At 51.2% G+C, this 26,811-nt stretch overlaps 1 protein-coding gene across 1 annotated transcript in view; it reads left to right on the top strand.

Annotated features, from left to right (window-relative positions):
* Nucleotides 1–2,203: 2,203 nt before the first annotated feature.
* Nucleotides 2,204–26,811, top strand: part of LOC138358710 (antifreeze protein Maxi-like) — a 53,436-nt gene continuing 28,828 nt past the window's right edge. Inside the window, exons 1-2 of the mRNA XM_069316868.1 lie at nt 2,204–2,365; nt 2,509–2,547. Of these exons, the coding sequence (XP_069172969.1) occupies nt 2,204–2,365; nt 2,509–2,547 (201 nt within the window). The remainder of the gene's footprint in view (nt 2,366–2,508; nt 2,548–26,811) is intronic.

The raw sequence follows: 26,811 nt of genomic DNA, 5'->3' as shown, positions 1-26,811 counted from the left end.
CACATCCTCCATTGGGGCACCACCTCCACATCCTCCATTGGGGCACCACCTCCACATCCTCCATTGGAGCACCACCTCCACATCCTCCATTGGAGCACCACCTCCACATCCTCCATTGGAGCACCACCTCCACATCCTCATTAGCTGCTAATGAATGACGTGTTTTGCTTCTTACAAGAGCTGCAGATAAACGATGTGTTTCTCTAAATAGATACATATTTGCTCAGGCTGCAAGCCTCCTCCCTCGTCATTATCACGCCTCGCGGGAGAACCGACTGGGCGGACTAATTCTCTATCACCACACGAGATCAAGGAAGCAATGGCTCGTAGTCAGATTCCATATTCAGGATACTCGCGAAGCCAAGTTGCAGCGTAACCGGACGCGCGTTCAATCGTATTAGAATTGCAGATGAGTCCGAATCTGTGACTGGCGGATTACGCCTCAACAAATTACCGAGTTGTCTGATACCCGGGAGACGGGAGATTGTGCGCTGATGGTGATTGAAGGATGGAGGGGGGGGGGAAGGTTGACGGGCTGTTGTTTACCTTGGTAGTGTGTTTGTTTCCGGCGTATGGAGTAGTGTGTTTGGCGTATATTGTCTAGTTTCCGGCGTATGGAGTAGTGTGTCTGGCGTATATTGTCTAGTTTCCGGCGTATGGAGTAGTGTGTTTGGCGTATATTGTCTAGTTTCCGGCGTATGGAGTAGTGTGTCTGGCGTATATTGTCTAGTTTCCGGCGTATGGAGTAGTGTCTGGCGTATATTGCCTAGTTTCCGGCGTATGGAGTAGTGTCTGGCGTATATTGTCTAGTATCCGGTGTATGGAGTAGAGTGTTTGGCGTATATTGTCTAGTTTCCGGCGTATGTAACATGGTTTCCGGGGAGGACCTCCTCAGAGGACCTCTGGGGAGCGGCTTCTCTGCAACCGGCATCACGCCGTATAAAGCTGGGAGGATCTGCCGCCCAATTGCAAGGCTCTGCGGTAATCCTTCGAGGTGGTGTTTGTCGTGGTGGAGGGAAGGACCGTCTCTGTTCCCTCAGTCTCTGACCGATTTGCTCCAGTATCCCCCGGCATGTGAGCTCCTGCTACTGGGGACAATATGGGAAAGGGGGATGCTGGGGATTTTCTGGGGCCGTGTGAGAGGCGGAAAGAGGATAGGAGTTGGGGGAATAGATTGGGGAGGGAAGGAAGGAATTATCAAGGGAAAGCGCCAAGGCATTACGACTATATAGCACTGGGAAGGGGTCAGGATAAGGATTTGGGATGGGACGGGGGAAGGAATGGTGCCCAACTACTTGGACGGTCGGGGATTGAACGCCGATCTGCATGAAGCAAGACCGTCGCTCTACTGTCCAGCGCAAGTGGCGAGGGAGGGAATAATTCTTGTAATGGGGAAGGAAATGTGCGCTTCTTAGGTTATATTGAGTCTTCTCCCACGCTTGCCCTTGAGCGATCTTGTTTAGAAAAGGACCTTGTAGTACAGTGCACGCGGGCTGTGGTGGGTATGTGGGCCTGCGGGCCGCTCCAAGCAACAGCCTGGTGGACCAAACTCTCACAAGTCAAGCCTTGCCTCGGGCCGCTCCAAGCAACAGCCTGGTGGACCAAACTCTCACAAGTCAAGCCTGGCCTCGGGCCGGGCTTGGGGAGTAGAACAACTCCCAGAACCCCATCAACCAGGTATCAACAGTGGTCTGCGTTCTCGGCTCTCGACCCAGGGGGCATGAGTCCCAGGGCATGACACAATGAATAGGTTTCCTTTCACCTGATGTCTCTGTTCACCTGATACTCGGGGATTTTGGCAACTCCTGTAGCCTGCATCCAGTTAGCAGCAGACCTAGCGAGGACCTCGATCTCCTCATCCCCGACAAGTGCTCCTATTCTTGCAAGTTCCTTAAGATAGCTGGCACAATTGACCTGCATTCTATAAGTCTTCCGGGTCCTTGTCTGTAATACTTGAAGATGTGGCCACTATTGACTGTAATACATGAGTAACGGGTGACTGAGAGCGCGTGAAGATGCGTTAGAATGTCTTAAAAAATGTATCTTGAAGAGACTGTCTAGTCAGAGGCGCAGTATTACCACCCTTTGGTATTTGTATCACAGAAATGAATTTGAACGAACTTCATAATTTTTGAGGGAAAGCTGGGAAGGAGAGTAGCAGTGACAGTTAGGTTCATCAGCCGGTAATGAGTGAAGCTTGGCCATGTGCTTGGCCATGTGCTTGGCCATGTGCTTGGCCATGTGCTTGGCCATGTGCTTGGCCATGTGCCTGGCCATGTGCCTGGCCATGTGCCTGGCCATGTGCCTGGCCATGTGCCTGGCCATGTGCCTGGCCATGTGCCTAGCTGCGTGTCTAGGTACCAGAGTAGACACTCTAAGAATCAACCAAAGGTAAACACATTCGTAACTCTCACACAGTTCTATATATTTTGTCTTGACAACACTTAATCACTCTGTCTTAAGAATTTATCACCAGTTTGATCTAATTGGTTTTATCTTTTGTTTCAGGTGAGTTGTGAATTGTTATCGGATCTTAAGTTATCTCAGGTAAGTACCTGCTCTGATTGTCTGATAAGCACGCGTGGTTGATAGGAAACATTTAATTTAATTTTTCCCTGATGGCAGACACCCACCATCTCTGTTTCCCCCTCCCCCCCCCCCCCCCCCCTCCACTATACATATGTATTCTCCAAATGCTCCTATATAGGATCCTATTCAGAGCATGCTAATGTGGGTTTTAGCTGCCACGGGAACACTTCTGCCATCGACAGGAGTTTGAACACTATGCTGTCTAGACCACTCAATCTTTCTCATAGTCTAGCAGACCTCAACCTCTATGCTGACGGCCGCTGTCTATGCTGACTGCTACTGTCAAGGACACTCGGGAGGGAAGCATGCTGAATGCTTTGTCACACTCATATGAGGAAAATATCTATTACGAAGATGCGGAGGGAGTGTTTGATGGGTTAATTACTGCTCTCTCCCTCTCGCCCCCCCTACCCTACCCTCCACCATACGCTTACCCCAGCATAATGTTCCCCACCACCACCACTCACCCACCACCAATCACCCACCACCAATCACCACCACACCCTATCACCACTACCACCACCACACCCCACACTACTCGTATCAGAATACAGCTGTAACTCATCCAAACGTTCCAGCCTGGAACGACAGACTGTATGTAATCCGTTGATACATATTGAAAGTTCAGAGCCGCTGTAGAATTTGCTTACATGCTGTTTAGGCAAGCCCAAAGTGATGTATTTTTTTATGATGTGGCCGGATTTTGCTTTGACCTTTTTCATTATTCTAGTTGCATATATGATTTGTTTATAGGGTTTAAAAATGATAATTATATTTGCGTCACTTGCCTTTGTAATTAATTTATATCTGAACATAAGAACAAAGGTAACTGCAGAAGGCCTATTGGCCCATACGAGGCAGCTCCTATCTATAACCACCCAATCCCACTCATAAACTTGAAGTAATATCTTTAACACATACGACCCCTAAAACCAAAAATATTTGGAAAATTAGCATTTTTAATTTACAGCATGTATCTCATTTTAAATCGTTCATTTTAGTTTCTGAACCTAACTGATGAGAGAGGTAGGCGTGTTGACGCACCCTGTGGGTAGATGATTTGTGCTAGGCTGTCAAGAAGACTGTAGTGGGAGGCAGGAGGCCAGTTACCTCTGCCACTCCAGGCACTTCAGGGCTCGAGTCCAAGGAGCCCTTAAGATACACTCCTGACGGGTTTCATGGTGCTTATGGAATTAGCACCGGCTTGGTAGGGAAAACGTGTCGACCATTTATACTCAACATGTACTGCAAATCGAGGTTATCCCAGGATAGGAAGTTATCCTCTCTTGCTGCTTGGGAGACGTCTTGGGAGCGAGCGCAAGGCTTGGTCAGGTCCGTCCATGACATCTGCTGGAGGTGCTGAGGGCACCTCCTTCCCCAGCTTAAATAAGGGCTCTGTTTCACTATCATCCTCTCCATTTCTTTTTTATTGGCCCAACGCCTGTAACACGAGACACCTGCGGCCTTTTGTCTTAAGGGTCGAGAGTCATCACACAGGCGAAAAAATGTGGATTGAATCTAATAACTATGAAGCAAGAAGTCTAAGGTGGTTGGGCCAGCCTGGTAGGACAGGATGCTGCTGCTGCCTGTACGATAACACAGGAAGAAGTGTGTTCCTGGCCGCCTAATCATGGTGCTTGCTTGGGACGCCTCGTGCACACTGTTGCACTACACTGCAACTTGGAGTTCCGAGGCTCTTATCATCTTGGGAGTCCTAGCTCATAGATAATGGTAAATGAAAATCAATTAGGTAATAGGCAGGCGGTGTCATCTAAGGCGTGCTGTTGGAGTTGCCAGTACGGGCCAAGTTTATCGACACTTTAGTCCGCTGACACGAGACGAGCTCGTGTACCCCCACGTCGTTGGTAACGACGTGGGGTTAAGCTGTTGAGGTTGCGTGAAAGAAAGAGTGAACAGAATGCGTGTGTGTGTGTTGGGGGTTGAGACATAATTACTCCCCGGCACCTGTTGTCAGCCGAGCCGCCACCCAGGCGGCCGCCTCCTTGCCTCGGACTACAGTCATGCAACCAACCTTTTTTTGTTTTTGCTACGCTGAGCACTCAGCAGTTTCTCCAGGCTCTTTATACTATGGTGTTGGTCAGAATAATCAAAGGGGAGTAGGGAGGCAGAGGTATGCTTAGTTGGTGTCTCTCGGTGAAAAGAGACGGTGGAAGAGGTCAGAGTCCAGGTACAGGGAGGAAGGAAAGGTCACTAAAGGCTATGGTTTAATGTCCAGGGAAGACTGGGGGTCATTTTATTGGTGGCTGGGGATTAAACTGGCTATTCATTCGTGAGGTAGCAATTGCTTGTTGGCAAGAATGCAGCCACGAGGCCTGGAGGCGGGTGTAAGACGCTTGTGGATATCTGGGAAAAAGGGGACGAATGGAGTCGCTTCAGCTGGGATCCCAAATGATGTAACTATCTGCCTGGTCTTGCTTGTCTGTTACACCTGCCTTGCTTGCTTGCCTGCCATACCCGCCTTGCTTGCTTGCCTGCCATACCCGCCTTGCTTGCTTGCCTGCCATACCCGCCTTGCTTGCTTGCCTGCCATACCCGCCTTGCTTGCTTGCCTGCCATACCCGCCTTGCTTGCTTGCCTGCCATACCCGCCTCGCTTGCTTGCTTGCCTGCCATACCCGCCTTGCTTGCTTGCTTGCCTGCCTGCCTGCCTGCCATACCCGCCTCGCTTGCTTGCCTGCCATACCCGCTTCGCTTTGTCTTGTCCTGTGTGTGTGTGTGTGTGTGTGTTGTGTGTGTGTGTGTGTGTGTGTGTACTCGCCTAGTTGTGCTTGCGGAGGTTGAGCTTCGGTTCTTTAGTCCCGCCTCTCAACTGTCAACTGGTGTACAGATTCCTGAGCCTATTGGGCTCTTATTATATCTATGACACTTGTGTATGGAGTCAGCCTCCACCACATCACTTCCTAATGCATTCCATTTGTTAACTACTGACAAAAGTTCTTTCTGACGTCTATATGGCTCATAAATATACCAGCTTTTCAAACCGTTGGTTGTTCTAATGTACTGACTTCTGATCTCTATTCCTCTATCACATATATTCCACTAACTATATTCCGCTCTAATATATTTGTTAGGAGCCCAGTAGGCTCGGGAACCTGTACACCAGTTGATTGACAGTTGAGAGGCGGGACCAAAGAGCCAGAGCTCAACCCCCGCAAGCACAATTAGGTGGGTACAGGTCTTAGGGAGGCCGCACTTCAGTCCGTCCTCCTAAGGTTTCCTAATGTAAAGAAAACGGTCAATTTAAAGTGTCCTCTCCTAACCTGCCAGAGGACCCAAAACAGAAAACGGGACAGTACTTTCACGAGCCGCTTTCATTTTCTAGTACGATGAATTTTTGGCCTTATGTAACGCATACGAACGAAAAGCGACGTTCTTTGTAGCATAGGTTGGTCAGCTAGGCGGGAGGTGTGGGAGGAGGAGCGGGGCATAGGTAGGAGCGGGTGGGGGTCGAACCCCTCCCCGTCCAGCCCTCAGCGACCAGGGCTGGCTTGTAGCCACATGATTGATGAAGGTACTGGGGTCGTCAGCACACAGGGACCACATCTTCTGTCCCCTAAAACTACCCGTCATCGGTGATTCGCTTCCCTTACTCTAGCATTCCTTCAGTCACCTTCACCTCGATAATATTTCAGACTTAAGCTCTTAAATTTTGCCCGAGGGGCGAGTTTATTGGGCAGCGCCACTCACCTTGTGAAGAAATTAAGCTCTTTAGCCAATCCGGGATCATGTCGTTTCTGAACATATTATTATTATTATTAACATCTTTATTGACAAAATTAATTACAATTTTGCCTAATCTGAGGATTTTGATAGTCTTATTAAATTGAGGATAATGCTGGTATTCACTGTCACGCAGGACAGAGGGTCATACATAAGACAATAGGTCTAAACTGTAGGCTGAAGCACATATATATCATGGTTACAATCAATGTTTTAATCTAAACATATATCCTAACTAGCCAGAGGGAAATCCCCCAATCCTTCCCCAATCGAGTCCCCAAAGAAAGAGAGAGAGAGAGAAGATTAAGCCACCCAAAGGTGGCTTGGACATGAATAGCCCATAAGTGGTGGCCCTTTTGAGCCATTTCCAGTATCAATAGATGATACTGGAGATGTGTGGAGGTGCGACTGCACCCTGCGTGACGGGAGATGTCTCCCGTGAAGAGTCCCCCAAACTCTCCCTCCTTTTAGAGTAGTCCTTATCAGCGACGAGAGGTGACGTGGGAGTGGCTTGTGTACAGGTTTATGGGTGAGTTTATGAGTTTCTCATGAAAGCGAGTGAGAGTTTGGTGGTTAGTGCGACGGCTGTTGGCATCCTGGGGCCAGATTCATGAAAGCACTTACGCAAGCACTTACGAACGTGTACATCTTTCCTCAATCTTTGACGGCTTTGGTTACATTTATTATAACAGTTTACAAGCATGAAAAACTTCCAATTCAAGTGTTGTTATTGTTATAAACAGCCTCCTGGTGCTTCGGAGCTCATTAACTGTTTAATAATTGTAAACAAAGCCGCCAAAGATTGAGAAAAGATGTACACGTTTCGTAAGTGCTCGCGTAAGTGCTTTCGTGAATCTGGTCCCTGGTCGCTACACGACTCCCCCCCCCCCCAAGATGCTAGGATAACAAGGGGATGGACGAGCCCCACCACTTCACTTCTCGCACGACCCTGCTTAGTCTTGCCGCCCCCGCCTCTCCAAGACGAAAGGAAAGCCGCAGGAGAGAGAGGGGTAAGTAAGATGGATGCCGCAAGTGGAGATCTTGTGATTGGCTGAAGAGGTTGACGAAAATATTTTGAGGAAGGTTTATGCTAAAGATCATTATAGGTGGTCGCGGGATGCGAACTGGTGTCAATGAAGGAGATGATCCGATGTTACGGATGAGGGATCGGTAGAAATGTGTTGGATGAAAGGGTCTGGACGTGGCAACCCGTTCTCGCACTTCGTATAGTCAATATTGACTTATTAATATGTGCATATGTGACATGCTAAACATACTAGTTTACCTTGAAAAGCTTCATATTAAACACCGACCTTACCTAACCTTCTTAGTATGTTAAGATAAGCATCATATTGCTTCGTAATTACAATTATTACTTAACCTATTATAGGTATAGGTATATATTAACTTATAGGTATAGGTTAACCTTATTTATAACTACTTATAGGTTTAGGTTAAGTAATAATTGTAATTACGAAGCAATAAGATGCTCATCCTAACATACTAAGAAAGTTAGGTAAGGTCGGTGTTTTCTATGAAGCTTTTCAAGGTAAACTAGTATGTTAGTATGTCACATATGCACATATTTAATAAGTCAATATGACTATACGAAAGTGCGAGAACGGGTTGGACGTGGCTAGAGCCAATCACATAATCAGATGGATGAGTGACGCTCCTGAGGGATCGATTATCATAGATTAATGAGAACCTGTTAAATTTAATGAATCTGATTGATGAATACCAGTAGCCACCTTTGATGAGCTCTGATTCATCAGAAAAGGTAGCAGATATCGCGCATTACTCCCTCGGAGCTGAACGGTCAGACACTTAACAAAAAAGTTTATTAACTATGGCCAGGAAGGTATTCACGCAATTGCGAAACCTGTTCATCTTTTCGTAATCAGGGAGCCGGTCGGCCGAGCGGGCAGCACACTGGAGTTGTGATCCTGTGGTCCCGGGTTCGATCCCGGGCGCCGGCGAGAAAACAATGGGCAGAGTTTCTTTCACCCTATGCCCCTGTTACCTAGCAGTAAAAATAGGTAGCTAGGTGTTAGCCAGCTGTCACGGGCTGCTTCCTGGGGGGTGGAGGCCTGGTCGAGGACCGGGCCGCGGGACACTAAAGCCCCGAAATCATCTCAAGATAATCATGGCGGCTTTGTTTACATTTTAGGACAGTTTATGCGCTCCCAAAGACTCTACGGGGTTGTTTTATAATAACAACAACCACCTTGCTCTGTGAAGTTTCGAACCACGTAAAGGTTTAATAAATGTCTCCATGATTGTTGGAAAGATGTATAGGTTTCGTAAATAATTGTGTAAATGCTTCGGGAATTCTGGAATTGGGGCCAGAATTCAAGTCTTGAACTCTACCCTGGTATCTTCATTCAACCTAAGATTGAATCAAGAGGCAACCGGTTGCAATCAAGGTTGAATGAAGTCAACCCAAGTTGCTGCTTAGGTTGTAGAGGAAAGTAGTTTGGAAGTAGAACTACTCCCAGAACCCCATCAAGCAGGTTGAATCAGAGGCAATCCAGGTTGCTTCTTAGGTTGAATCCAAGAGGCAACTGGTAGTGAGGTTGGGTGACCAGGAAGGCTGAGAGGAGGTAGTACTGGCCTCATAGACTGGTGATGAATGGTGAACACTTAGTAAGCTCACCTGGTCCCCTAGTACCCAGTCTTGAGACAATGGGAATAGTAATGGAGCGGTCGGCCGAGCGGACAGCACGCTGGACTTTGTGATCCTGTGTCCTGGGTTCGATCCCAGGCGCCGGCGAGAAACATTGGGCAGAGTTTCTTTCACCCTATGCCCCTGTTACCTAGCAGTAAGTAGGTACCTGGGAGTTAGTCAGCTGTCAACGGGCTGCTTCCTGGGGGTGGAGGCCTGGTCGAGGACCGGGCCCGCGGGGACACTAAAACCCCGAAATCATCTCAAGATAACCTCAAGATAATGGGTGTCGCCCCCTCGCTGCGCCTGGTGGTAGCCCGCCCTTAACCCTGATTATTGTTCAGTTGGCGTTATTAATCATTCATGTGGCATTATTGATCATTCATGATCACTTGAGGTTAGTAATGCATCATTGTTGGCCGCTGGGTGTCGACCCGATGGACGGACCGTGCACTTCTGCATGGAGGCTCTTGTGGTACGTACACGTACATACACGTATGTTCGTGTACTTATGTTAGCATCACGTTGCTGAATTGTACGTTCAACGTACGGTGTTCTTTCTAGGACAGTCATCCTCTCGGAAGACTTCACGTGGTGGGGAAGATTGCTTAATATATGAGTTGGGTATTGTTTGGGGAGACGGCTTTCTTCCCACCAGGGCCTAGGCCTCTCCTTCCTTCCCACCAGGGCCTAGCCTTCCCACCAGGGCCTAGCCTTCCCACCAGGGCCTAGCCTTCCCACCAGGGCCTAGCCTTCCCACCAGGGCCTAGCCTTCCCACCAGGGCCTAGCCTCTCCTTCCTTCCTTCCCACCAGGGCCTAGCCTTCCCACCAGGGCCTAGCCTTCCCACCAGGGCCTAGCCTTCCCACCAGGGCCTAGCCTCCCCACCAGGGCCTAGCCTCCCCTTCCTCCCCACCAATTAATTATTCCTGGGCTGGGGTCCCCGAGGCGGCTCCCCAGTGCTACAGTTGCACCCAAATCTTAGCACGCGCCATTTAATTATTATAATGAGAACGGGCGTGGTCGGCGGGATCCCTGCGTTAGTTGCCTCCTACATCGTCCCTCAGCCTCGCTGTAACTTGTGGCAGTAAGGAAACTTCCTTACCATTCACATCTACTTTGTCGCCGACACCAGTGGCGAAGTAGATGTGGGATGGTGAGGAAGTTTCCCACTGCAGGCAAATGTTTGGGTAAGCAGCGTATGCAGGACTTCGCTATAGCTTTAGCTTTGATGTCCATAAGGATTGGAAAGGATGGGGGATTGGCTATAGAGGTTCTCTCGGAGCCGTGTTTTGTGAGCTGGGGGATAGTCATCCATGGGTAGACCTTTTCCCTCAAGGGTTGTACCCTTGGGGACGGTACGGTAGTCTCTCTTCAAGAGTCACAGGTGTAAAGGTGCATAGCCGAGACATTAATGGTTTTTATGATTGGGGTTTTTTATGATTGGGGTTTTTTATGATTGGGGGTTTTATGATTGGAAGCTCCTCGGCTTAAGCACGTTGTGATTAAGGCGGGAGAGAAAGCAACGTCCTGTCCGTTTTCCTGTTTTGGGTCCTCTGGCAGGTTAGGAGAGGACCACTTTAAATTGACCGTTTTCTTGACGTTGGCAAACCTTAGGAGGCCGGGCTGACCATAGAGCCGAGGAAGAGCAAGGTGGGGGGAGGGTTACCTTACCTTGAGGTTACCTTGAGGTGCTTCCGGGGCTTAGCGTCCCCGCGGCCCGGTCGTGGACCAGGCGTGAGGTCAGGAGTCAGGAGAGGGAGAGGGTGCAGTTCCCGGCGCAGGCAAAGCGCCACCTTGATGTATGAGGCTGTCCCCTGGTGCAGCTTGGTCATTTCTTCACCAGATCGTCGTCTGAGATACCCGCGCGCCTCAATATGCAAAAAATGGATATCTTGTAGCCTGGGTCTGGAACTGGTGAGTGGTCCCCTGTCGACGGGGCCCTTAGTCATCTCCTGGGCCGGACGCTCCCAGCACCAGTCGGCCAGGGAAAGGATTCATCAAGCGCTTACGAAACATGTTGATCTTGCTCGTGATGGCGTTGTTTACACCTATTAATCAGTTCGAGCTTCGAAGCACAACGAGGTTTATAGCAATAATGACCTTGGGTTGTGAGGTTTGGAAGCTCGTCAACTTTGTCATAGGAGACTATGGAGTTTCCGCTCTGGTTATCGGTCTGGAGTGGCCTCTCCAGGGCGCAAAGCCAGGGTAGGTTGATACGAGGGAGAAGCTGTTACCTAAGCAGCAGGTCCCTATCCCTTAAATGTGAACAAAGCCACCATGTTTGAGGACTGATGTACGGGTTTCGTAACTTGTTGCGTAAATATTTTGTGAATCCTGGGCCAGGAGGGGCGCTCTCTGGCCCTGCTGTAGTTTCTGGCCTGGGGGCGTCCGGAGTCACTTATTTCATGGTCCGGGTTCAATTGCCATCCTTACCTTCCGGCTTGCCCTAGCTGTTGAACCCTTCGTGATAGGTTACCCCCTATGGTCGTGCTCGTCCCCCCCTTCTTCTTGAGGTTAATCTTGAGATGATTTCGGGGCTTTAGTGTCCCCGCGGCCCGGTCCTCGACCAGGCCTCCACCCCCAGGAAACAGCCCGTGACAGCTGACTAACACCCAGGTACTTATTTTACTGCTAGGTAACAGGGGCATAGGGTGAAAGAAACTGCCCCATTGTTTCTCGTCGGCTCCTGGGATCGAACCCGGGACCACAGGATCACAAGTCTAGCGTGCTGTCCGCTCGGCCGACCGGCTCCCCTCTCCCTATCCACCACCCCCCCCCCCCCTCATCTCCTGGTCATGAGTGACCTTGTCATCTCATTACCTCATGTCCATTGTTCTTCCCTCGGCTCATTTATGCCTCGTTATGTCTCATCCTGCGTCCTCATTCTTTCTCATATTTTGCCGTTTTCTTTCTCTCATTTCCTCGTAATGCTAAAATTCCTGACATTTTGCTTTCGTTCATAATTTCATTTGCTCTTTTCAAGACCATAATCTTGCTTCTTTCACCTCGTTATTTTAGGGGGGGGGGGAGGGGGGACCATCATTACCCCCCCTCCCCTCACATTCCATTCTACCAGTTGATTGACAGTTGAGAGGCGGGACCAAAGAGCCAGAGCTCGACCTTCGCAAGCACGACTAGGTGAGTATATATCGCCTCACTCAATTTCTTTTCGCCATGAGAAACATTTCGCGTGCATGAGCCTTAGCTCCTGGCCTCCCTGATCGTGGTGTGACGATTGATTGATGAAGATTAAGCCAGCCAAAAGGTGGCACGGGCATGAATAGCCCGTAAGTGGTTGGGCCTTTTGAGCCATTACCAGTATCAATAGATGATACTGGAGATCTGTGGAGGCGCAACTGCACCCTGCGTGACGGGAGATGTCTCCCGTGTGGTGTGACGGCTGTTATCGATTGATTGATGGAAGATTAAGCCATCCAAGAGGTGGCACGGGCATGAATAACCCGTGAAGCTGTTGTCTCAGTAGCCAAGTTCTTCATATAATGTAAATTTTCAGGAAGAGATTTAGTGACATGCTTTGAATCGTTGGGTTCAGGAGCACTAGCCTTGGGGCCCAGATTCACGGAAGCACTTACGCAAGCACTTACGAACGTGTACATCTTTCCTTAATCTTTGCCGCTTTGATTTCATTTATAAAACGGTTTACAAGCATGAAACTTCCCATTCAACTGTTATAACAGCCTCCTGGTGCTTCGGAGCTCATTAACTGTTTAATAATTGTAAACAAAGCCGCCAAAGTTTGAGAAAAGATGTACAGGTTCGTAAGTGCTTGCGTAAGTTCTTTCGTGAATCTGGCCCCCCCTGGAGGTGAAGAGGTGGTGGGTGGTGTGTATGGGGGGATTATCTCTGGGGAGCTTGTAATGGGGAGGGGGGGAATGGTATCCTGTATTTAGGGAGTAAATACCCTCTGTTAGGGTTGTCGAATGAGATTTGACGGAGCCTATTTTGTTCTGGGACAAGGTATGGGAGAACACAGAGATCACACTAACGTGATGCATCAAATGAACAAATCCACAAGAACTTCGGTTTCAACCCTTTTACCCTGTCGTAGCTCAGTTGATTAAGGCAGTGTCTGGGACGCAGGTTCGAATCCTCGTCACGGCCCTTGTGGATTTGTTCGTATGGAGAAGTTATCACAGCAATGGTGGTTGTTATAGATTCAGCTACTCGGGAACAAGTTCCAAGTAGCACGGGCTATGGTGAGCCCGTAGTGGACTTACCTGGCACAGGAGCGGGGCAAGTAGCACGGGCTATGGTGAGCCCGTAGTGGACTTACCTGGCACAGGAGCGGGGCAAGTAGCATGGGCTATGGTGAGCCCGTAGTGGACTTACCTGGCACAGGAGCGGGGCAAGTAGCACGGGCTATGGTGAGCCCGTAGTGGACTTACCTGGCACAGGAGCGGGGGCAAGTAGCACGGGCTATGGTGAGCCCGTAGTGACTTACTGGCACAGGAGCGGGGCAAGTAGCACGTGCTATGGTGAGCCCGTAGTGGACTTACCAGGCACAGGAGCGGGGCAAGTAGCACGGGCTATGGTGAGCCCGTAGTGGACTTATCTGGCACAAGAGCGGGGGCAAGTAGCACGGGCTACGGTGAGCCCGTAGTGGACTTATCTGGCACAGGAGCGGGGCAAGTAGCACGGGCTATGGTGAGCCCGTAGTGGACTTACCTGGCACAGGAGCGGGGCAAGTAGCACGGGCTATGGTGAGCCCGTAACTTACCTGGCACAGGAGCGGGGCAAAGTAGCACGGGGCTATGGTGAGCCCGTAACTTACCTGGCACAGGAGCGGGGCAAGTAGCACGGGCTATGGTGAGCCGTAGTGGACTTACCTGGCACAGGAGCGGGCAAGTAGCACGGGCTATGGTGAGCCCGTAGTGGACTTACCTGGCACAGGAGCGGGGCAAGTAGCACGGGCTATGGTGAGCCCGTAGTGGACTTACCAGGCACAGGAGCGGGGCAAGTAGCACGGGCTATGGTGAGCCCGTAGTGGACTTATCTGGCACAAGAGCGGGGCAAAGTAGCACGGGCTACGGTGAGCCCGTAGTGGACTTATCTGGCACAGGAGCGGGCAAAGTAGCACGGGTCTATGGTGAGCCCGTAGTGGACTTACCTGGCACAGGAGCGGGGCAAGTAGCACGGGCTATGGTGAGCCCGTAACTTACCTGGCACAGGAGCGGGGCAAGTAGCACGGGCTATGGTGAGCCCGTAACTTACCTGGCACAGGAGCGGGGCAAGGCACAGCAATGGATGTTACAGTAATTGACGAGGGTTGAGGAGACATTAGACAGTGTATGGCCACCGTCTCGACTCTTGCCAAGTTGCAGTTGATGGGAACAGGGGTGGGTAGACGGGGTGGTAGACAGGGGTGGTAGACGGGCGCCGGGTTGGTGGCCAAAGCGTTACCACCTCCCAGCCACAAAAGGATTATTTGATAAACCTCGGCGTGATAGCCAACGTTGGCTTGCCGGGAGTAAATGTTGGCCCAGCCAATATATCATGTTAAGCCAGATGCGAGAAAGTCATACTAATGCACAAAGTGGCTCCTGATTAATGGTGCCGAGAGGCTCGGCCTGATCACAACCGGCTCGGAACCTGCTCGGACCAGAGCCATCTTGAGGCTATCCTTGAGTCGCTTCAGAGTATCTATTGCTTGGACCAGGGGCCATCTTGAGGTCATCCTTGAGTCGCTTCAGAGGATCTATTGCTTGGACCAGGGCCATCTTGAGGTCATCCTTGAGTCGCTTCAGAGGAATCTATTGCTTGGACCAGGGGCCATCTTGAGGCTATCCTTGAGTCGCTTCAGAGGATCTATTGCTTGGACCAGGGGCCATCTTGAGGGTCATCCTTGAGTCGCTTCAGAGGATCTATTGCTTGGACCAGGGGCCATCTTGAGGTCATCCTTGAGTCGCTTCAGAGGATCTATGCTTGGACCAGGGGCCATCTTTGAGGTCATCCTTGAGTCGCTTCAGAGGATCTATTCTCCTTCTGATTGCTGCCCACCGAGTAGTGGCCTCGTGGCTTCGTTAAGCCGGCTGTTAGACGACGCTGTTCGCAGGTTTCGACCTGCACGACTCGCTCGTGAGGCATTGAGGGCACGTATCTGAGGTCAGGTCATTGTGTTTACAGCTTGGACCCTTCTGTTGCTTGTGTGTGTGCATTTGTTGCATCTGTTGTATCTGTTGATCCTGTTGCTGCTAATAGTAGCCGTTCCGTCACTTGACTGTGGTCTAGCAGGACTCTGAGCTATCCTTGGGTTTAAATGTCTCTCTAGAATGAGAGAATGAGGATGAGAGAGAGAGAATGTGTGAGAGAAAGAGAGAATGTTAAGAGAGTATGAGAGAGAAAATGAGTGAATGAGAATTCACAGTGAAGTAGTTTGAGAGGTGTATTCCCTGGCTGCTCACGTCTGGGGCCCAGACTCCACCTAATATATGTAAATGACCCGAGAAGACACAAGACTCCTTCCTGTCAATGTTTTGCAGATAAAATCGAACATTTGGAAATTTGAGACTCTGAAGAGCCGGACGAATTTAAGAAAGCATTTATTCAATGTCTTGGAAGTTTAAGTTAAAGATGCGTAGTGGAGTCCTTCTCATTTTACAAATTTAAATGTGAAAGTAGTTATGATCAGTGAAATAGTCGCGAGTTTTGGCCTAAAACCAATCCTACCGTTCAAGAGGTGGGGGCCCAGGAACTAAAGCCCGCACCCACACCTCGCTTGACTAGCAGATATGGCCGAATGCACAGAATAACCCCATTGAACAGTTTAGGTTGTAACAGAGATAACAGTGAACATCAATGGATCCTGAAGGTTTCTCAATAGTCCTTTGAAACGCAAATGCCATTACCATCCAGTACGAAGAGTCGTGACCACTACACTCAACACCTCCCATACACGGGCTCACCATAGCCCGTGCTACTTGAACTTTTTGTTCCAAGTAGCGAATCTTAAACAGTAACAACGACTTAACGTCACTATTGTCCTCCCCTTCAATCATTCTATTCTCTTATTGTATTTCGTCGACACAAGCGCTTTTCTGCTCGGGTTCCTCCCCCTCTCCGCGTTCTCATTGACAACTCTTTAAAAAAATCACTCTAGGCCTCTCCCCCCCCACACATCGTTCTACACACTCGTGCCGTTCAGAGTGTAATCACTCACTCTGTTATGATTCATTCTGGCTAACGCTGTTAGTTTTCCCCTCATTCCTCTTCATCCTCCCCTCTCTTGGTCTCTCCTTTCACTCCTTTCAGTCTCCCCTCACTGCTGCCTGGTCCTCCTCTCTCCCCCTCGTCAGACCCACCCCCACCTCTGTCCCATCCCACCTCTGTCCCATCCCACCTCTGACCCTTCTATTCTATATTTTACAATTCCCACTCCTGTCCCATCTGTGTTTTTGTTGGATAAGCAAATGTTACCCCCCATACTGAATACCATAGTATGGGTATGCCGAAGTACCATAGTATGGTATCATAGAGATAAAAAGGTTTCTTTTAGCGTGAGAGTAGTGGGGAAATGGAATGAACTGAAGGAGCAACATTGTGGAAGCAGACATTATATATAGCTTTAAAACTAGGTATGATGCAGAAGTAGGACAGGAGTCATTGCTTTCAACAACCGAGGGCTAGAAAGGCGGGATCCAAGAGCCAACGCTCGATCCTGCAAGCACAAATATAAGAGTATTCACTCAAATCTCCCCCCACCTTTTCATTCTTTTTTCCTTTCTGTCCTCTTTCGCATTTTTCTTTCACACCCTCACTCCGTCTTCTCCGTATAGCGGAGAGAGGCAGCGTTAAAGCACAGATGAAAGCAAACTGTTTGAACTTGGGAAAGAAAAGGGCTACACAATGTATTTTGTAAATACCTTGATTATGGCATCGCTAACACACCCCTACCCTCCCTCCCCCCACCCCACACACTGACACTTAACACATCCGCCGGTAAGTGCTGTGTGCGGCGGGTCCACTACCTCACCGCCCACCTACGAGGCCACACCGCCCACCACTACCGGCAGCCCACCTACAAGGTCACCACCGCCACCAACTACCGGCAGCCCACCTACAAGGTCACCACCCCCCACCCACTACCCGGCAGCCCACCCTACAAGGTCACCACCCGCCCACCCACTACCCGGCAGCCCACCTACAAGGTCACCACCGCCCACCCACTACCCGGCAGCCCACTACAAGGTCACCACCGCCCACCACTACCCGGCAGCCCACCTACAAGGTCACCACCGCCCACCACATACCCGGCCAGCCCCACCTACAAGGTCACCACCGCCCACCCACTACCCGGCAGCCCACCTACAAGGTCACCACCGCCACCCACTACCCGGGCAGCCCACCTACAGGTCACCACCGCCCACCCACTATCCCGGCAGCCCCACCTAACAAGGTCACCACCGCCCACCCACTACCCGGCAGCCTACCTACAAGGTCACCACCGCCCACCACTACCCGGCAGCCCACCTACGAGATTGCGACAGTTTTTGTGAATTCAGTCGCCCGCCTTGTCTGTGTTAACCAGTAACATCTTTGATCTGGGTGACTCTGACTTGTCCTCATGTGTGATGTAGTCCGTGTTGGAGAGGTCAGTTGTGTGTACCTCCTTGTCTCCCGTGAAGCTGCCGATCTCGAAGCCTCCGGGACAGTGGGATTTGGGCCACCGTCCCGGAAGCATCTCAAGATGGGATAGTTGATGGGTCTGGGTTGTTAGCCATATGTTGCTACGGTATTTGGTGCGTCAATTAGCTGCTGGATGGCCAATAGGTACTTCGAGGCACCCAACCCGTTCTCGCAAATTTAATAAGTCAATATTGACTTATTAAATATGTGCATAGGTGACATACTTAACATAATAGATACCCTTAAAAAGATTCATTAGAAAACACCGACCTTACCTAACCTACTTAGTATGTTAAGATAAGCATCTTATTGCTGCCGTAATTACAATTATTACCTAACCTATAATAGGTATAGGTTAAGTAATAATTGTAATTACGAAGCAATAAGATGCTTAGCTTAAGATACTAACAAGGTTAGGTAAGGTCGGTGTTTTCTATGAATCTTTTTAAGGGTATCTATTATGTTTAGTATATCACCTATGCACGTAGTTAATAAGTCAATATTGACTTTACGAATTTGCCGAGAACGGGTTGCGGCACCAGCCCGACTGCTGGTGCGACAACTCGATTGGATTGATTGAGATTAGGGTACCCTAGAGATGGTGCCGCTGCGCCCTCAACTGCTCTGTAGCGGGTGAGTGGCGCAGGAAGAAAGGTTATTATTTATTATTTTTCTACCACAAACGTGGCCACACATTTACAATGCTAATCACATATATATACATTTTCTTCTGTCCTCCATGGACAGGGTTAGAGATTTGTTGAACATATAATTCGGTGATTTATTTAACAATCAACCACAGAAGGTGATTGTAGTGCTTTGAAAGGCTAATCTAACCTATATACATAACTACCACTTATGTCTATCTTTTAGTGTCATTAACGTGTGTTTACAAGGGCGACAGAGGGAGTGTTGTGGGTTGCCACCAGGAGGGAGGAAGGGGCAGGCCGTGCGTGCCCCCCCATTGTGTGGGGGTGGCATGCCGTGCCCCCCATTGTGTCGGGGTGGCATGCCGTGCCCCCCATTGTGTGGGGGTGGCATGCCGTGGCCCCCATTGTGTGGGGGGTGGCATGCCGTGCCCCCCATTGTGTGGGGGTGGCATGCCGTGGCCCCCCATTGTGTGGGGGTGGCATGCCGTGCCCCCCCACTCATCACTGTCAGTGGGGGTGCCCAACAATGCAAGTTCACCCGTGTTTGTCTCAACAAACACTCGCGATATATCGAATCTCATACTGCGGCCTGCCGGCCCAGGTGTGTGTGAAGCTGGTGTTAGGGAAGGTGTGCCCCCTGGCACCCACGCCGCTAGTGCAGGTCCACGCCGCTAGTGCAGGTCCACGCCGCTAGTGCAGGTCCACGCCGCTAGTGCAGGCCCCGGCTACCAGCACTGACCGGGTCACCACTATCGGCTAGGGCGTTGTCCCATCCTGCGTGTTGATTATGCATGCGAGTCTGCCGCCGCTGCCACGATAGGATTGCTAGGCACTCGCGTCTGCAACATTTGTCTGCCTCGAGCAGTCTGCAGTTTCAGTGTTGTTTATTTCGTGAGGATTGTGGGGGTCTGCCGGGAAGATGGACGAGAGAGAGATGTCGAAGGATCAGCTGGCAGATTTTTGCTGATTAGCGTGGTCTATATGGCTTTTCGGGTCATACCTGGAGAGGGTTTCAGTTCTTGTACTCCCCTTGTACTTGGGCCGCCTCCAAGCAACAGCCTAGTGGACCAAGCTCTCACTAGTCAAGCCTGCCTCGGGCCGCTCCAAGCAACAGCCTAGTGGACCAAGCTCTCACTAGTCAAGCCTGGCCTCGGGCCGCTCCAAGCAACAGCCTGGTGGACCAAACTCTCACAAGTCAAGCCTGGCCTCGGGCCGGGCTTGGGGAGTAGAAGAACTCCCAGAACCCCATCAACCAGGTATCAACCGAGCCCGGGCTTGGGGCCAGGCTCGAAGATTCAGTTTCAGGGCAAACTGAATTGGTTAGACCTGCCTTGCTAACCAAGCAGGTAGGTAGGGTTACACAGGTAGCAGGAAATGCTCTGTTGCTTCGTTCTGAAATGTCACATGCGAGGCACCTTAGTGCCATCAAGGTGATATTTTTTGGAGAAATTAATTCTATGCAACGCTGGGGATAGTGGGTGTTGTAAGCCGTAGATAGTGGCGCCAGGATGAGTAAGGAGCGGCTTCCCGGGGACTAGGATGAGTAAGGGAGCGGCTTCCCGGGGACTAGGATGAGTAAGGAGCGGCTTCCCGGGGACTAGGATGAGTAAGGGGGCTGCTTCCCGGGGACTAGGATGAGTAAGGGAGCGGCTTCCCGGGGACTAGGATGAGTAAGGGAGCGGCTTCCCGGGGACTAGGATGAGTAAGGGAGCGGCTTCCCGGGGACTAGGATGAGTAAGGGAGCGGCTTCCCGGGGACTAGGATGAGTAAGGGGGCGGCTTCCGGGGACTAGGATGAGTAAGGGGAGCGGCTTCCCCGGGGGACTAGGATGAGTAAGGGAGCGGCTTCCCGGGGACTAGGATGAGTAAGGGAGCGGCTGTCCCGGGGACTAGGATGAGTAAGGGGGGCGACTTCCCGGGGACTAGGATGAGTAAGGGAGCGGCTTCCCGGGGACTAGGATGAGTAAAGGGAGCGGCTTCCCGGGGACTAGGATGAGTAAGGGGGCGGCTTCCCGGGGACTAGGATGAGTAAGGGGGCGGCTTCCCGGGGACTAGGATGAGTAAGGGGGGCGGCTTCCCGGGGACTAGGATGAGTAAGGGGGCGGCTTCCCGGGGACTAGGATGAGTAAGGGGGCGGCTTCCCGGGGACTAGGATGAGTAAGGGAGTCGGCTTCCCGGGGACTAGGATGAGTAAGGGAGCGGCTTCCCGGGGACCTAGGATGAGTAAGGGAGCGGCTTTCCCGGCGCCAGGATGAGTCTGACACTGTTCCTGCCCACATCATCCACACAGAACAAGAGGTTAGACAGCAAGAACATGCGCGACTGACACACTCCTCCCTGACAGATCGCTGGCCAGGGAATAATGGTGTGATGGCGCGGTCAGTCCCTGTACACCACAGCTGATTTAATTTCTTGAATGCTACAGTAGGACCTACAGACCTACTGTAGCCTACCTACAGTAGGACCTACAGACCTACTGTAGCCTACCTACAGTAGGACCTACAGACCTACTGTAGCCTACCTACAGTAGGACCTACAGACCTACTTACATATTGCGGGTGCTCTGCCCCCTTGATACAATGACGGAAATATCCAGAGAAAGAGGGGACGTGGCATATTAAATCATGGAAGGATGTCATCCACGATGCCACAGGCTATAGACACCGCGCCCGCACGGTAATGATACCCCCCCCCCCTTTCTACCCATTAGCTTGATGTGTTCTTGTAACTATTCCCTCACACTCCTAATTAGTGGTAATGCCCCTCATGGCTTCATACCGCCCACCTCATGATCTCATCGCTGCGGTGACCCATGCACCCATGCACTCCACTGAGTCAGCATGCACTCAGCGACCAGCTGCTGACGGCGGTACGGAGAGGAACCAGGAACCTGGTTGACCAGTCTAGCAACCAGGAAGCCTGGTCGACGACCGGGCCGCGGGGACGCTAAGCCCCGAAAACACCTCAAGGTAACCTCAAGGAAGGTACAGGCGATGAGTCACAATAACGTGGCTAAAGTATGTTGACCAGACCACATACTAGAAGGGGAAGGGACGACGACTTGAGAATGGTCCAGGACGGACCGAAACGTCGTCGTCCCTTCACCTTCTAGTGTGTGATCTCACGAAAGGTCTTGGCCCACGAGTCAGCAAGCTGCTGCTGTTATAGATTCAGCTACTCGAAAACAAGTTCCAAGTAGCACGGGCTATGGCGAGCCCGTAAGTCAGCAAGCTTTATACATATACTTTATACATTTCGAGGATTAAGCCACCAGAGAGGTGGCACGGGCATGAATAGCCCCCTAATATGCAATATTGTCTAATCTGGGTAATAATTCAAGTAGGTCTTGAATTGCTTGAAATCATCCTGTGAGTGCTACTGCTCACAGGATGGGTATGGTGCACAGTAACCTAACCGCCTCACGGGGCAACAGTCAATCATAGTCCCTGGCTAACTGTAGCCTGGCTTACCATAGTCTCTGGCTAACTGTAGCCTGGCTTACCATAGTCTCTGGCTAACTGTAGCCTGGCTTACCATAGTCTCTGGCTAACTGTAGCCTGGCTTACCATAGTCTCTGGCTAACTGTAGCCTGGCTTACCATAGTCTCTGGCTAACTGTAGCCCAACTTACCATAGTCTCTGGCTAACTGTAGCCTGGCTTACCATAGTCTCTGGCTAACTGTAGCCTGGCTTACCATAGTCTCTGGCTAACTGTAGCCCAACTTACCATAGTCTCTGGCTAACTGTAGCCCAACTTACCATAGTCTCTGGCTAACTGTAGCCCAACTTACCATAGTCTCTGGCTAACTGTAGCCCAACTTACCATAGTCTCTGGCTAACTGTAGCCCAACTTACCATAGTCTCTGGCTAACTGTAGCCCAACTTACCATAGTCTCTGGCTAACTGTAGCCCAACTTACCATAGTCTCTGGCTAACTGTAGCCACAACTTACCGTAGTCTCTGGCTAACTGTAGCCCAACTTACCATAGTCCTCTGGCTAACTGTAGCCCAACTTACCGTAGTCTCTGGCTAACTGTAGCCCAACTTACCATAGTCTCTGGCTAACTGTAGCCCAACTTACCATAGTCTCTGGCTAACTGTAGCCCAACTTACCGTAGTCCTTGGGTGAACAAAGCTGTCTCTTGTGTGTCCTGGGAAGCCAATTACCATCTGCCTGATGTGTATTACGCACATGGCCCAGTGTGTCCTGAAAAAAAAAGTCTGGCGGAAGTACGGTTTCGAGATTCCAGGATGATGAAGGGTGGGATGCCAGGGAGAGGGAGATGGCGGGGTGGTGCATTGCTGGTCCTTGTTCATCCTGCCGGTCGGTCCACGTGTAGAAGCTGGGAGTTGGGAGAGTGTGTGTGTGTGTGTGTGTCTCTCTCTCTCTCTCTCTCTCTCTCTCTCTCTCTCTCTCTCTCTCTCTCTCTCTCTCTCTCTCTCTCTCTCTCTCCTCTCTCTTCTCTCTCTCTCTCTCTCTCTCTCTCTCTTCTCTCTCTCTCTCCTCTCTCTCTCTCTCTCTCTCTCTCTCTCTCTCTCTCTCTCCTCTCTCTCTCTCTCTCTCTCCTCTCTCTCTCTCTCTCTCTCTCTCTCTCTCTCCTCTCTCTCTCTCTCTCTCTCTCTCTCTCTCTCTCTCTCTCTCTCTCTCTCTCTCTCTCTCTCTCTCTCTCTCTCTCTCTCTCTCTCTCTCTCCTCTCTCTCTCTCTCTCTCTCTCTCTCTCTCTCTCTCTCTCTCTCTCTCTCTCTCTCTCTCTCTCTCTCTCTCTCTCTCTCTCTCTCTCTCTCTCTCTCTCTCTCTCTCTCTCTCTCTCTCTCTCTCTCTCTCTCTCTCTCTCTCTCTCTCTCTCTCTCTCTCTCTCTCTCTCTCTCTCTCTCTCTCTCTCTCTCTCTCTCTCTCTCTCTCTCTCTCTCTCTCTCTCTCTCTCTCTCTCCTCTCTCTCTCTCTCTCTCTCTCTCTTCTCTCTCTCTCTCTCTCTCTCTCTCTCTCTCCTCCTCTCTCTCTCTCTCTCTCTCTCTCTCTCTCTCTCTCTCTTCTCTCTCTCTCTCTCTCTCTCTCTCTCTCTCTCTCTCTCTCTCTCCTCTCTCTCTCTCTCTCTCTCTCTCTCTCTCTCTCTCTCTCTCTCTCTCTCTCTGTCTCTCTCCCTCCTGTGTCTCTCTCCTCTCTCTCCCTCCCTGTCTCTCTCCCTCTCTCTCCCTCCCTGTGTCTCTCTCCCTCTCTCTCCCTCCCTGTGTCTCTCTCCCTCTCTCTCCCTCCCTGTGTCTCTCTCCTCTCTCTCCCTCCCTGTGTCTCTCTCCCTCTCTCTCCTCCCTGTGTCTCTCTCCCTCCCTGTCTCTGTCTCTCCCCCTCCGTCTGTGTGTGTCTGGTGTCCTAGGAGTTACAGAGGAGTGTGGGATGTTGTTACATCATCTGCCCCTGGGAGGAGCCTTGGCGTGTGTGCTGAGTGCATCTCAATAGAAGACGGTACCCAGCTGTGTCATCAGCATTTTGTTGGGGCGGCGTTCGAGGCCACGTCTCGGGGTCGGGCAAGGTCTCTTGGGCTCCGGCTCCGTCACCATCAACCACTCAAGGTCACGCAACTCCTGCATAGTGTATGCTGAAATGATCTTCTGACACCTCAGAGGTAGGATTGCACTCAGGGTTATCTTGAGATGATTTCGGGGCTTTAGTGTCCCCGCGGCCCGGTCCTCGACCAGGCCTCCATCCCCAGGAAGCAGCCTGTGACAGCTGACTAACACCAGGTACCTATTTTACTGCTAGGTAACAGGGGCATAGGGTGAAAGAAATTCTGCCCTTGTTTCTCGCCGGCGCCTGGGATCGAACCCAGGACCACAAGTCCCGTGTGCTGTCCGCTCGGCCGACCGGCTCCCCAATAAATAAAAAACATAAACATTGGCGCTTGACACCGAGCCATGGTTTAATGGTCTGTTGTGGCTGGCGATGGGTATGTTATGGAGTCTTCTGGATGGGGGTCACTGCTTTGTCGACGGATTCCCATTTCTTGGGTGACTTATCCAACCACTTTGAGTGGCGGCTTCGCTTTTCGCAGGGTCGCCGTTCAATATATGGTTGTCTTAAGTGGTTGGGCATCATTTCTTAACACCGTACTCGTATTCGAGCTCCTTGTCCTCGTATCACAGCTCCTTGTCCTCGTATCACAGCTCCTTGTCCTCGTATCACAGCTCCTTGCCCTTGTATCCCAGCTCTGTCCTCGTGCCCCAGCTCCTTGTCCTCGTGCCCCAGCTCCTTGTCCTCGTGCCCCAGCTCCTTGTCCTCGTGCCCCAGCTCCTTGTCCTCGTACCCTCAGCTCCTTGTCCTCGTACCCTCAGCTCCTTGTCCTCGTGCCCCAGCTCCTTGTCCTCGTGCCCCAGCTCCTTGTCCTTGTGCCCCAGCTCCTTGTCCTCGTACCCTCAGCTCCTTGTCCTCGTACCCTCAGCTCCTTGTCCTCGTACCCTCAGCTCCTTGTCCTCGTGCCCCAGCTCCTTGTCCTCGTGCCCCAGCTCCTTGTCCTCGTGCCCCAGCCTTGTCCTCGTGCCCCAGCTCCTTGTCCTCGTGCCCCAGCTCCTTGTCCTCGTGCCCCAGCTCCTTGTCCTCGTGCCCCAGCTCCTTGTCCTCGTGTCCCAGCTCCTTGTCCTCGTATCCCAGCTCCTTGTCCTCGTGCCCCAGCTCCTTGTCCTCGCCCAGCCCAGCTCCTTGTCCTCGTGCCCCAGCTCCTTGTCCTCGTGCCCAGCTCCTTGTCCTCGTGCCCAGCTCCTTGTCCTCGTGTCCCAGCTCCTTGTCCTCGCAACTCTTCAAGTGCTATAGTAATACTAGCTTTGTGGTTTCTCCTGACAATTTCTATTCCTTTCCTTCTGGGGACTTACAACTTGTACTCCCAAATGTTCGCGCACACGACCACTGTTGCCCTGTACTGGGACGCGGGGGGCACTGCTTTTAAGGTGATAGACGGAGCCATAATGGAAGTGGTGACCGGTCTGCGTTTTAACAAGCGTTGCCTTGCTTGATCGGCTGGTAGCCGGTCCGGAACGAGGGGAGATATCGGTAGGAAGCCGTGTCGGAGGTGCAGGTTACACTGTATTGTTCGACAATAGAACCGGCTCAGGCACGAGAAGCACTTTATCCTGATGCTCGATAAACCCGCTGGCTTTTGTCTGTCGCTCGCGGATGTGTATCTGTCGTGGCTGCGAGTTGTCGCCTCCTTATCTTACGATGCTCAGATCATTGTCCTTATCAGCATATCTGCCTTTTATGAAGCCTACAGAATGCAGGGCGAGCTTGTTCAAAATATAGACATAAGCACAGGCTTATGGGTGGAGAGGCAGGGGGAGGGAGGGAGAGACTCCTCTCTCTCACACAGTGAGTGAGTGAGTGCTATTTGGTTGCACTCATCTAGTTGTGCTTGTGGGAGGGTTGAGCTTCGGCTCTTTGGTCCCGTCAAAGGGACCAATAGAGGGTAGGCTACACAAGTATCCATACTTCAGGTTACGCAAATCCACTGCAGCTTTGACGATTGTGTAGAGCTGCTGCTGACAGAGGCGGGCCGCTGCAAGCAACAGCCTGGTGGACCAAACTCACAAATCAAGCCTGGCCTCAGGCCGGGCTTGGGGAGTAGAAGAACTCCCAGAAACCCCATCAACCAGGTATATGTGGGCCTGCGGGCCGCTCCAAGCAACAGCCTGGTGGACCAAACTCTCAAAAGTCAAGCCTGGCCTCAGGCCGGGCTTGGGGAGAAGAAGAACTCCCAGAACCCATCAACCAGAAGAATTCCCAGAACCCCATCAACCAGGTATCAACCAGAAGAATTTCCAGAACCCCATCAACCAGGTATCAACCAGTACCTTTAGCAATGTATCGTGTCGTCTTAAAGATACACCAGTCAGGGGAGTGTAGCACAGACTACTTCTACGGTGTTTAAGGTCCTAGTTCGCTCTACCGTGGAGCAAAAGGCTGGTGGGTGCCTTTTGATGTTTGCGTGTTAAGGTTGCGGGCGGCTGGCGCTAGTGATGATGGGGATTGTTGCAGGGAATCATGGGGGGGTTTTGTAGGTGTTTAGTGATTGTTGACCGGGCGAGAGCCAAGCTGTCATACCCACGTACAAGGGGGGTGTCAAGTTCAAGAAATGGGGTGTGATAGGGGGTTCAGACATGTTTTTTTAACGTACAATAGTGGTGAGTAAAATTATTCGGATGAGGGAGCAGAGATGGGAGTAGCATAAGCTAAGAGGCGCCAGGCACTAGAGGGGCCAAGATCTAGAGGCGCTTGGCACTAGAGGGGCCAAAGAACTAGAGGCGCTTGGCACTAGAGGGGCCAAGAGTGGCGAGTTAAGCCCACAAGTGCCAATAGTCTCCACCACAAAGGAGGAGTTTCATCTGGAAGCTCAACCTCCAGTCAAACTCTCCTTCATACACGCATTTTTCTGATCCACGATGCTCCAATATCCGTTCCTCTCCCGCCGTAAATGTTGGTGGGGCTAGTGGTGGTGCTGGTGGGGCTAGTGCGGTGCTGGTGGGGCTAGTGTGGTGCTGG

The sequence above is a fragment of the Procambarus clarkii genome, chromosome 85 (genome assembly GCF_040958095.1).
Source record: "Procambarus clarkii isolate CNS0578487 chromosome 85, FALCON_Pclarkii_2.0, whole genome shotgun sequence".
Lineage (NCBI taxonomy): Eukaryota > Metazoa > Arthropoda > Malacostraca > Decapoda > Cambaridae > Procambarus > Procambarus clarkii.
Note: the sequence above shows the minus strand (reverse complement) of the source record. Positions and strands in the feature narration are given on the sequence as shown.